This window comes from Corvus hawaiiensis, chromosome 2 (assembly GCF_020740725.1).
Source record: "Corvus hawaiiensis isolate bCorHaw1 chromosome 2, bCorHaw1.pri.cur, whole genome shotgun sequence".
Taxonomy (NCBI): domain Eukaryota; kingdom Metazoa; phylum Chordata; class Aves; order Passeriformes; family Corvidae; genus Corvus; species Corvus hawaiiensis.
The window spans coordinates 37,644,489-37,657,011 of record NC_063214.1 but is presented as its reverse complement, the minus strand read 5'-3'; the positions used below and the strand labels follow the sequence as shown (position 1 = coordinate 37,657,011).

The 12,523-nt window shown below is 37.5% G+C and overlaps 1 protein-coding gene across 29 annotated transcripts in view; it reads right to left on the bottom strand.

Moving 5' to 3' along the window:
- The window catches only part of DLG2 (discs large MAGUK scaffold protein 2), a 1,000,200-nt gene that overhangs the window by 260,728 nt on the left and 726,949 nt on the right, over positions 1 to 12,523 (bottom strand). For all 29 annotated transcript variants that reach the window (XM_048294433.1, XM_048294432.1, XM_048294434.1 and 26 more), the window contains 2 exons: positions 10,807 to 10,951; positions 7,489 to 7,630 (listed from right to left, as the gene is read on the bottom strand). In XM_048294433.1, the coding sequence (XP_048150390.1) occupies positions 7,489 to 7,630; positions 10,807 to 10,951 (287 nt within the window). The remainder of the gene's footprint in view (positions 1 to 7,488; positions 7,631 to 10,806; positions 10,952 to 12,523) is intronic.

The following is a 12,523-nucleotide window of genomic DNA, read 5'->3' as shown; positions in this document are numbered from 1 at the left end:
CCATAATCCCTTGCCAGACACATTCCCCCTATTCCTCCAATCTCTTCAATGTTAAAACGTAACAGGACTGGGCATTCAGAGCACAGAACAGAATGACTCCTGACAGTGTTTCTGTGTCAGAAAGGGATGCAAGAAATAAGTAGAGAGGAAAACTAGCTTTGGCCATTTAATGCTGTGCTCAATCATGCAGGCTTTTTAAAACAATCTAGTCAGCATGACAAAATTGTGAGCAGCTTTGATATACTGCAGTGTGAGTACAGAATCTGAAAGAGTTCTACAGCAAAAATGTACCAAATACATTCTGGAGGATAAATGAACTGCAGTTTTCCCAAAGACTTGCATTTGTTGGCTTTTAGATAGCTTTTCATAAATGCATTAGAAATACTGTGTGGATTCAGTTTCATTGGCTCCTATAAATTAACACTCTGAGTCTATGTATGGAATAATGTGGTATTTAAAACATAATAGCACAGCCATTTCTAACACAGAATAGAACATGAACTCAGGCATGCAATTCTCCCTCGATCCTTTAAATGATCAAACCGCTACAGTTAAAAATAAATTCAATTTAATTATAATGGTGGCTAATTAAAATGACTTTAGCAGCAATAGATATATTTTACACTAAATTTTAAAGAAAAACAATCATAAAACCTTTGCTACCCCTAGATAAAAAATCCAGCCCCAGAAAAAAGCTAAGCATGAAAATACTAACTTGAACATCTAAGTGCCAAATTTGCAACTTATTTAATAAGAGGAATAAATAAAAGGCATCATCAGTCTTCCCAAACTACTACATATAGTTTATTCTCTTTAGGGTAGAGGTAATATGCTGATTTTGGGTTAGGCATGGTGAACGACTGTTGTGAGCTCACAATTTCATGTGTTCCTATAACTCTATCAGTGGGCTTCTACGTATCTTTTACTCGTCACATGCACGGTAACACTAAATGTGGTGTAAAATTCACTTCAAAGTTATACCTACAGCAGTCAAAGACTTTCTTTGTCTGGGAAACAGGAGTGTAAACTCTGTTCCCACAGAAAGACTGACAGGAAATGCAGCTAACCCCTTTCAGCAAATGGACACTTTTAAAACATGGAGAATATCTCGTTATCTAAGTCAATGCTAAAGATCCCAAAGGAGCAGTTTTCAGGAGTCATTGTTAAAAGGTGCAGTTCTTTTATCCTATTGTTTTGCTTCCTAAAACCATAGTCAGAAAACTGTTAATGATCATTTTGTAACACAAAACCAGTAATATTTGTTGTAATGGCTTAATACTGAAAGGTCAAATCTGTCTGTCAATAGAAATTTAAAAGTGTTTCCATAAAATATTGTCAATTCAACTAGAATGCCAGAAAAGTAAAGAAGAAATAGTTGAGGAATACTACTTTCAATGCAGGGAAAAAAATCCCCTGAGACTTCAGCTTAATGGTTCTCTTTTCTCTCCCATCCAATTCCCAGCACCTCTTCCCCATCCAGAAACTGCTATTTTGCACACAAGCATGTAAAAAAAAATCAAATGTGCTTTACACAGCAAAACAGATAACTCAGCTTTTTCATCCATGAATCTTTAATATCTAGCCAGACTTAAATGTTAAAATGAATTTTTTATCAGCCGAAGCACAGAAGTTTGATATTACCATTATCTGAAGCTAAAAAGGAAGTAAAAACTCAAAATGGTGGTTCTTTATTTTTATGGAACTTTTCCTGTTGTTGTTCATTAAAGACAGAATAAATTAACATCTAAAAGCTACAGGATTTTTAGGCTATAATTTTAAGATTTCTGAAAATAGAAAGGCAGAAATATGCTAAAGAAAAAATTGTAACCTCTCTCTGCTGTATTAGTAACACATGTTCCACAAAATGACTAAAACAAAAAATATCTTTTTCTTCTTACTACCATATAAAATTTGGTTGGAATGCATCTCTACAGATCATTTGATCCAATCTTGTGCTCGAATCAGGACTATTGACAACACTAGATTTTACCTAGCCAATTCTTAAAAATCTCAAAGGGTGGATATTTCACAGCCCTTCATAGCAAGCACTACTCCAGCACTATTCTATCCCTCTCGTGTTTTAATTTCTTCTCAAATTCAAATCAGAACATCCAAAACCAGTGCTTGTGGCCATTGGTGCTTCTCTACTCAGAAGAGTTTGGTTTCATCATCTTTGCTACTGAGTGCTTACAGGGTGCTCTTAGATTGACCCTTAATCTCCTCTTCACCACACTGAACAAGCCCCAACTCCCTCAACACCCTCCAACCTCCATGTGATTTAGGGCTCTCAGAATCTGTTGGACCCTCTCCACAGCCCTCCTGAAGTCAAAGAATGGGAATTGGTCAGAATCTTTAGAAAATAATGTATTTTTCTGCTGGCCATGCTTCTCCAAAGATAGCCTGGTATGCTGATTACCTGACTAGCAGTGAGAGTGCACTCCTGGGTCCGTGTTCAGCTTGGTGTCTGCAGTAACGTCCACGTCATTTTCAGTGAAGCTGCAATTCAGATGTTCATGGCCTGCACAAGTGTGTGCAGCTCTTCCACCTGAGATGCAGCCTTCTTACTGAACTTTATGAGGTTTCTGCTGGCCAAGTCCTTGAGTATATCAAGATCCCTTTAGAATACAGCTCTGCCATTTGTCATGTTAACCACTCCCTCTTTATTATCCTCTTGAAATTTGCTGAGGGTGCACTGTGTGTCATGATCTAGGTCAGTGATGAAGATATTCACTGACACCACAGGTATCCTGAGCTTCTCTGCTCATCACTGACCACTTGACAGATGCCAAGTGATGATCATTACCCTTTGAGCCTACTGGTTAAGTCAGTTACCAACTCAGTCTCTTCTCTTAGTCCAGTTTTCCCCAGCTTTCAAAGAGTGCTGTGGGAGACTGTGTCAAAAGCCTTACCAACATCATCGCATGCAAATGAGCATAGCCATGCTGGGAGAAGGCTAACGAGCAAGGTAATACAGCACACAATCCAGGAGAAACCCAAAAGGCTATCCATAAGGTTTCCAAACCATTACAAACCATATTTTCTTTCCAGCTATGATTAGCTGTGTATGTTCATCCAACACTTCCTCATGTTTGAATGAGAGGCTGTTGGAAGAGTTTTAAAGGGTGCTCCCCGTGTTACAGCTTTTCCTGCCCACAGATGAGGTGTGAGAAATACCTTTGCAGCCACTCCCCGTGACAACTAGTGGAGAAAAGGAATCACCATGTGCCCCACAGCAGATCCCAGATGCACATTAGTGGGACCTATGACACGGGTCTGGTATGACTTTGGAGTCAGTTGTGTTTTCCCTCAGCAAAGAGGCATTCCTGCTCAAGGCAGCACCTGTGCTGTAGCACTGCTTGATGAAGGGCAGCCACTCCTCAACCCTCATCCAAGCAGTTAGAAATTTCATCAGGAAAGGCAACCAGTCTGGACAAGCACACAAACTGCTTTTAATCAATCTATGCTGACTATTCCAATTATCTCCTGGGCCCTTAAGTGCCTGGCAAAGGTGTTGTTAAATACTTCAGCTTTTTCTATATTATCTGTCACTACATTGACTTCCTTCCTATTCATCATCTTTTACCTTCCTCAAATTTTACCTTCAGTTTTGAAAGTAGCACACATCTGCAGAATCACTTTTATTTTCCTTTATGATCCTTTTAAGTCTTAGCTCAAATCAATCAGCTTCCTAATTTTGTCACTAAGCAGTCAAGCAATACTTGTTTATATCTTGCATATTAGGTCATCAGAAAGGTCTTTGCTCAGCCATGAAGGCCTTCTGCTGAGTCCCCCTCCTTTCTGCTCAACAAGATGGTTCCTCCCTGAGCTCTCAATAAGTTTTATTTAGAAATCATCCATCTTTCATGGGCCCTATGTTTCTGTGGCAGCATCCCAAGAGATTTTGCTAAGCAACTCTCCAAAAAGGCTGAAGTTTGCTTTTCTGAAATCTTAACAGTCATAACTTGCTGACTGTCTTTCTAGACTTCCTTTGAATCATGAACTAAGCCAACTCATGGTCACTCTGATCCCAGCTGTTATTTATCACAACCTTTGCCACGAGTTCTTCCCTTCTTATAGCAGCAGCTCAAGCAGAGAATTAATCCTGTTTCTCCCCTCTAGCAGCATCCCCAACAGGGAACGGTCAGCAACACAGTCAATGAATCCCCTGCATTGCCTGCACAACAATTTAATCTTACTAGGAAATAAAACAAGCAAGGTCTTACTTGCCATGTGTACTGATAGAATTATTTGACACATACTTTTCATCCACTTTTGATGCCACATTCTACTAACCTGAACTTGTGTTATTTTATTTCATTTAAAAAGTGATAATTGCTGTAAAAAATACAGGAAGGCAAAGTTTCCATTCTGAGTAAATTTACAATAAATCCAGAAAAATGAAGAAGTAAATTATGCCCATCACTGATAGCATTTTGTACCAATAACACATGCAACTTAAAAAAATTCAGTAACTAAGAGACAACATCCAGCTTTGCTAAAATTTATGGCTGAAGATGATTTGTTACTTTTCTATCCCTTGTGCTCAGATTAGGCTATTTTTTGTATAGACTGAACCCAATTTTTTTCAGGCACAGATTCAATATCAGACCAAAAAATACAAATTTTTATCAACAGAAACACTTGTTTTTGTTAGGAAAAATAGATGTATTTAGGTAAAAAAACCCCTTAGAACGGGAATGAACAAACAAAAAACTACAAAACCAAAAATCAGGAGGAAGTGGGCAAGATGAGTTGAATGTTCAACCATTTAAGCTTTACTGATAGATTCATTATCACAAGTAAGTTAAAGGAAAGCTTGTCATCTGCCTCACTTGAATCACTTGTACAGAGAATTCCAAAATTGCAAAAGCCTTTTTTAGTGGAGAAGTTAGTGTTCCAAATATTTTTAGCTGGCACAAATGAAAATCCGCCAGAAGTGTTGCAAGACTGCATGGATAATAAATTTCCTTATGTGAGCACAATGTAAATTAGCCCTGTAAACCGATTACAGCAAGAACCAGGTAGTTTTAATGGGTAGCACTGCAGCAGTTGGCAAACATCTTAATTATAAAACATTATGTGCGAAAACCTTAATGTAAATGCTGCAATCAGGGTGTCTATAGGTTTTACTAAAGTTATCAATATGATAATTGAATTCTCAAAAGATTTTCTGAATTGGTCAGCAACAAAGACTTCCCAAATATCTTCTTATTTTGATGGCAGACATCAGCAAATCCTATGGCATTTGAGAGAAAGAGTGCATTCACTGTTCTGAGTTTATAGCGGTGAAAATGACTGCGAGAATTAACTGCTGCAGTTCAGTAGTCCCACTTGAATCAATAAGCAATAATTAGACACATGGACATTAAAAAAAAAAAACAATCTCAGTAGCATTCAAGGGTTAAATGGTTTGGTTTTTAAGGGTAGAGATTCTTAAGTCATTGTTGTCAGAGAAGAAAACTGGTCTCTGGCTCTTGTTTGGGTGTCTCTCAGATGTACATGCATGTCCAGTGAGGAAATGCAGTGGCAAGAAGTGTCATTTGTCTCATGACTTTCTTCATTTTCTCTTTGTGCTTTTGTTTCCTGATGTAGCATATAGACTATTATCACTAATGAAATGAAGCTCATAATAGCCCCCTCCGTTTCAACAGGTCAGGGTTAACACTTGTTCAGAAATATGAGATTTCTGTCTGATTTGCTCTGTGGCATTCAGAGCCTGCTCCTATCACTTGACACCCTTATTTCTGCCACTGCCACACATCTGTCACAGAAGGTCATGCTTGTAGAGTCAGCCTCTCCTGTCTATAGTGCCAAAGCCACAAGAAGACTTTGGATATCAGACCTTCATTAGGCAACACATTAACCTGGAAATCCAGATGGGAAGAGCACAGGAGAGAAGTATTTCACAGAATACATACAGCTTCTCTGGGCATTCATTTTTTCCCACAAATAATACAAAATGGACATTGGTGTGAACACCTCAGACAAGAAACAGACCGTGCCAAAATTTCATTTTTCTCTCAGGAGCTAAACCAGCACAACTAACTTGTTTAAAAACATCCTAAAAATATCAGCATAGGAATGCATCTTTCTCCCTAAAAAAAGGTCAAAAGGACATACTTATTAATTTTAATACATATCCTGCATGTTTTTTTGTAGGCTTTCTACTGGATATGTGCTAAACTATTGGGCTAAGAGTGTCACTGCCTTTCCTTCTATGACTATTTTTTCTTTTCTTGACTTTTTTTTTTTTCCCCAGAAGTAACTAGGAAGTTAAAATCAGCTACATGGAACACAAAGAAACACGACTAATAATACTTCTTTGTCACCTTACAAGCCTTCTAACTGTTTAAATGGTCTTCTAATTGCCAGGACAGCTTATCTCCCTTTTTAGGATTAATCCCTTCACTTTCTGTGACTTCATGATGCCCTTAGCTATTATTTACTTTAAAGGCTGCAATTTTTTTTCTGTTTTTAAACTTTGCTAACTCTTTCTCAGCAATAGTGGTGCTGACATCTCATTACAGACTAAGACAATTGAGCCCTACAAGCTTATTGACAAAGCCTTCATCATTGTAATCCAGGTATTTTAATATTGGTATTCTCCCTATACGTGGGTATTTGAGAAATTATGACATTGTTATTAGATCAGGTAAAACCTTGTTGCAGATTTAATGAAATTAATGTTTTAACTATTAATTAAAAATGCAACTTCTTGGAACCATTCAGGGAAAAGTCATCCTAATTGAATGTCTCACAAGTTGAAGGAAATCAGTTTTAGCTTTGCATCCTCAATCAAAACAAAGGAGAAACTCTTTTAGACAAGACAGGGAAGAAAGGTGTGGTTTCCACACAATTATGTCCTGATTAAACACTGTATCATGATTTAGTTACTCTGAATCTGTCTGATCCAACAAGTTAAGCTGCTTGAGATAGTAATCACATGCAACAAGAAAAATGAAATGCAAATTAGTGGGTTATGAAGCTGATGAATATGTAAGTGGATGAGATTCTTTGACTTGCAAGACACAGCAAGTCAGGTTAGAGGACCAGAACAGCCTCCTCCTAGCAAAAAAAAAAAAAAAAAAAAAAAAAAAATCTAATTTTCTGTGGCATTAGACATTATAATGAGGGCTCATTTTACAAACTGAACAACTTCTGTCTTCTAGGTGAATGGTAGTGCTCTTCAAACACAAAGATAAATACATACTATCTCATCAGTGACATTCAGTGCTCATCTAAAACAAGGCATAAAAGAACCCTCCCAGCCTTTTCCTATATGTCTCTTCTACCTAGGAATTAACTACACAGATACAATTCTGTTACTGTACTTCCATATAGTAGTCACAGTTCTTTGGGGATTATTAAAAAAAAAAAAATCTGAATAGAAATGTACAGTATGCTGTATTCTATTAGAGATGCACTGAATGCTTTACTTATATCCTTTGCAGTTGCATGAAAGGCAACAAATAAAGAGAAGCATCTGACCTGGTGTAGTCGTCCTCCACAAGCATGTGCTTTGGAATGGGTGAGTATCTTCCTGGTGAGATAGGGGCAAGGGATGCCTTGTACTCTAAAGTGCCATTGTTTCCAGAAGAGAGTATATGATTTTCCATTGGTGGAGAATAAGCTGATGGTAAAAAATTAACATTTCTAGTCAGCAACTTTCATGTTTCATTAGAGGTCACAAGAACATAATTTTTTTTTAAGTACCAAGAACATGTTCAATACTGTAAATAAGACCAAAACAAACAATCCTTGTTTGAGAGAGCTTAAAATACAACAAGAAAGAATTAACAGCTGGAGTTTTGCTGAAAATAATAATAATAATAGTAGTAGTAATAGTAATGCTGGCTCATTTGCAGGGATTTACTCTTTAGAGGATACTTAGTTCCTGAGAGGGAGCTTGAATATGGTCTCCTATTTGGGAGACAGGAGACATTTTCTTCCCTTCGGACTAACTCGCAGAAGGAAATGCAATTAGGAAAGAATGAGATTAAAAGCACACTCCTCATTTTGCCTGCAGTGTGCAGCAATGGGAGTAATATAGTAAGAACTCAATGCAGGATAAGAGCAGGAATATTATGTGTGGCAAGAATTATGTATACATTCAAAGCTGTGATCTACCAAAGGTGCCCAAATCTCCAATATAATTGAAATTTCAGTATCAACATAAATGGGATTTAGACCACAGTAAATCTGTATACTTAAAATAGAAAATGGATGCAAATCTCTTACCTATTAATGATTAATGATGAAAGTTACAGGACTGTGTTGTCTGTCTATATATTATGTTTGCAGTTTTGTTGTTTATGTGCTTTTTGCTATTCTGAAGTTATCTGGGACATTTATGACTGGAGAGATGCAGTAATAGTTGTATTCTATCTAGTTAATTTAATCAGAAAAAGAAATGATAAATAGAAAAAACATGCTTCTGCAATGAGCTGTGATTAATTTTCTCACAAGAGGAAGACAGCTAAACTTTCTAGCATTAGTTTCAGTCTTTTTTTCAGATGCTGAGATACAGAATGCTTCAAAGCAAAATCTCTCTACAGGGAAAGGCCATTATGCATTCTGAAATACTCTGAACATGGAGGTATAATGAAAGGTTCCCTGAGGATAAATGAATCTGTATGCACCAACAGCTCGGGAAGGGCTACTGCAAATCTTTTCAACCTTTACTCTCCCTCCGGAATTACTTCTGTCTTCTCATATGCTGCTGAACTATAATCTGACATAATAAACCACACTGTTTTAGAACTCCAAAATTATTTTTTTGAAAGTATTATAAAGCTGGAGACTGGATAGGGACATTTAGCATTTTTACTTCTGGGCTTTGCTAAGATCCAGACCAGACTGCTACTGAACAACATGATTGCCATCTGTCATAACATTTGCTAACTAAATAGGCATCCTCAGCATGGCTGAGCATACCACTGACATGCATGTTACAAAACCTTCCCTTCTGTTTTCATGGAGCAGGCTGAATAAGGAAGACTTGGGATATCTAGTTTTTTCCTCAACTTTGTCTATGCACAATAGCAACACTGCAAAAGTGCAGAAAAATTTAAATCCTTAGCATTTACTGCTCTTGGTAAATTTCCCCACCCTTAGTTTGCCTTAAGTGCCTACAGAATTATTAGCAGGAAATCAAGTGTGTGGATGTGGATCAATTGCTGAAGCTCTTGTCAAAAATTAAATTTCCATCCAGTTTGGTCCCTGTTGGTAGTTGAACCCAAGGCAGACAGTTTTTAATGAATAACTAATGAAGAAAGGGAGTTTCAGTAATGAACTGTTAAGACTAATGGGCACCAGTGGTATACAGAGCTGCAGCTGAAATGTTAAGATTGCTGTGAATGATAAGGGAATGGCAACACCTGGGTATGGACACCAGGAGGACTGGCAGGAGGGGTATAAGAATGGCATGTATCAATAAAGCTAGATTCACCAGTAAGTCATCAATACTCAATATATTATTACATGTAACTTGCCAGGAAAGCCTAAACCCAAACTAAAACAAATACTCAAGCCATTAAGAGATGGTGGTGGGAGATAAAGACTAGGTTGGAGCCTAGGACACTCAGATAAGGAGACAGCAGAGATGTGAGTAAATCCTAAAGACATGCATAGTAGGGACAGATGGCAGAGAGAGAAGATCCTTATATTGCTGTCATCTCCTTAAGAGTACAAAAATCACTCCATCAAGGAGGTTGCCAATATAAAAAGCTGTATGTGTATGATAAGGACTCTACAGCCAGCCACCTACCCTTGTACATGGTCACCTCAGGGAGTCCTGGGGATGCACCTGGATGCACATCTTTCTAATGGAATGCTAGACATGAGCCTAGATGCTTCTGGGTGCATGGATATGACAGTCTGATTGAAATCAGTTTTAAAATGAGGACGTCTTCCCTTGCTATGGAATACTTCACTGAGTTTTACCATATTTTTTAAACAAATTTTCCTACAACAGAGTGTGCACTGAATGCAAGGACAAATAAGGCCTTTGTCCTCTGCAAAACAAAAAAGCCAGATGAACATATATAGAGTTAATGGATAGACTGAGAATAAAGCAAAGTGGACCAATGATTTATGGATTCTTCACTATGAAGGTAGTGAAGCACTGGAACAGAGAAGCCAGGGATATCCCATCCCTGGAAGTGCTCAAGGCCAGGCTGGATGGGGTTCTGAGCAACTTGGTCTAGTGGAAGGTGCCCCTGCTCATGGCAGGGGGAGTTTAACTAGATGGTCTTTAAGGTCCCTTCCACCCCAAACCATTCTATGACTCCACGAATTGGGCATCTGCAGAAAATAGGTAAAGTTTTGTAAGTAGAGCAGTGATTTTTACATTCCAGTAAAATATTTTATTCGAATACGAGATATATTTGCCTCAGGCTTCTACTAAATTTGTACAAGATGGTTTGCTGCTTGTTCCAATTTTTCAGTGGACAGAGGACTCCAGGCTACAAATCGAATCATATTTCAACATACATTTGCATATACTTATTGCTGTAATTTTCACAAGAGTTACAGTTCAGTCTGATCACCTGGACAATGGCTAATTGGAACCAGCACAGTCGTACATCTTCTACATTGCTACTTTTGCTGCAAAAATACTTTAGCAGAGCTATATTATTTGCAATATTTCTTGAGTGTAGCATACTTAGGTAGCAATAAACATTTCATTTCTGTAGCCTTCCAAGCAGTTTCATAAACTTTTATGGGGTACTTTGAACAAGCTATGAAAAAATACAATCATCTGACAAACTGATATCTCTTGTAAAATAAGTTGCAGAAGTCACTTACAGTGAGTAATATCTGGTGGGCCATATGGATCTGTCATGTAAATGGTGGTGGGCTTTCCAACTTTCAGATACACTACATCTGATGTGTTCTTCAGTATCGCTACTGCCTCTTCATGGGTAACTTCTTCTAAACTGTAATTATTTACCTTAGAGGAGAAATCAGACAGTTGAGTTGGAATGCAGAAATAGACAAAAAAATGACAAAGCCTTACAGTTTTCAAAAAGTTGGGAACATTGCTGTAAACAAAAAGCACTAAAGATCATAGAAGCAATACTTCTGAAAGGTAGAAAATACAGTTTTCTTAGCACATGCATATTCAAAGACTGATGTAGCAATATTGATACACAGAATCAAAATGGGTCAAGAAGGCAATATTGTTTTTGACAATAGAAAAGTCCTTTTTGATGTTCTGCTACTGGTATAATCACTAATATAAAACTATATTTCATAATAATTTTGTAACACCACATCAGTTACAGAAACTGTCTACATTATTTGACCTAACAAAATAAACTTCCTAATTCATCTCTTAGCCTCCATAGCTGGGGCCTTAGAAATACCCAACACCTCAAATCTTTCCATCACTGATATGGCATTGACCATTGAAATAATGAGATGTAAAAAGTGGCATATAGAATACTTATGAGGTGCAGGAATTGAAAAAGGGCAGTGCTGGATGGGGAAAAGGTATTTTTCAGTCTGAAAGTTTGTCAGTTTTCTAGAAGCACAGGAAAAAGACATTGAAAAAGTAAGAGAATGTAGTACTAGTTCTATGATTTTTTTAGGAAAGAAAAACACTTAAGCAAGGATAAGAGTAGAGGACTACAGATAAAATAGGGAAGGAAATGGCGGCAGTAAGATTTGCCTATTTATGCTTTACTCTCACAGAAAGAAAATCAAAAGGAAAGTGTCAGAAGTGGTTTATTGTAGAGGCATATAAAATTTATTCACTTACAAATCCACTATATCCACAGAACGTCAACAATAGGTTGTTCTATAAACAGAACCATGAGTGTTCCCTGCTACAAAAAATACAAACCTCTTGAATAGAGAAATTATAGGATAAGGGAAAAAAATAAAGGGTGTAGATCCAGGTTTCAGGCATGTGGTGTAAGCCAACAGAACTAAGAGAATCACAGAATACCTTCAGTTGGAAGGGACCCATAAGGATCATTGAGTCCAACTCCCTGCTCCTCGCAGTACTGCCTACAACTGAACCATATGACTAAAAGCATCGTCCAGCCGCTCCTTGAATTCTGGCAGGCTTGGTGCTGTGACCACTTCCCTGGGGAGCCTGTTCCAGTGACCTACATTTCACACTGAATGTTGTGTATGAAAAATTTCATTGTCATTTAAATTGCCATCCTCCAACTTCCACAGTTACTGCAAGGATTCCTTTTAAAGATTATGCAAGATAGAAGCAGAAGTTCCTCCTCACTATAGTATAACATAACAGTAAATCACAGAAATAGACTCCTTCTAGGGAATTCAGTATCAATGAATTATCAGAAACCTGAATGTGGTAATAAGCAACTGACAAAGGGTTTGGCAAATGGAAAGAAATCCAGCTATTATGAATCACTGGAGGACTCTTCATATTCAGAAAATTTCATCATCACCAAGAAAAAATGATTGTTATTGGACAGTATTGCTGAATGTAAGGATTCTTTTTAAGCTTTTTCCTTGTATAATTCTCAGGCTTGGTTTTAAGGTTAAT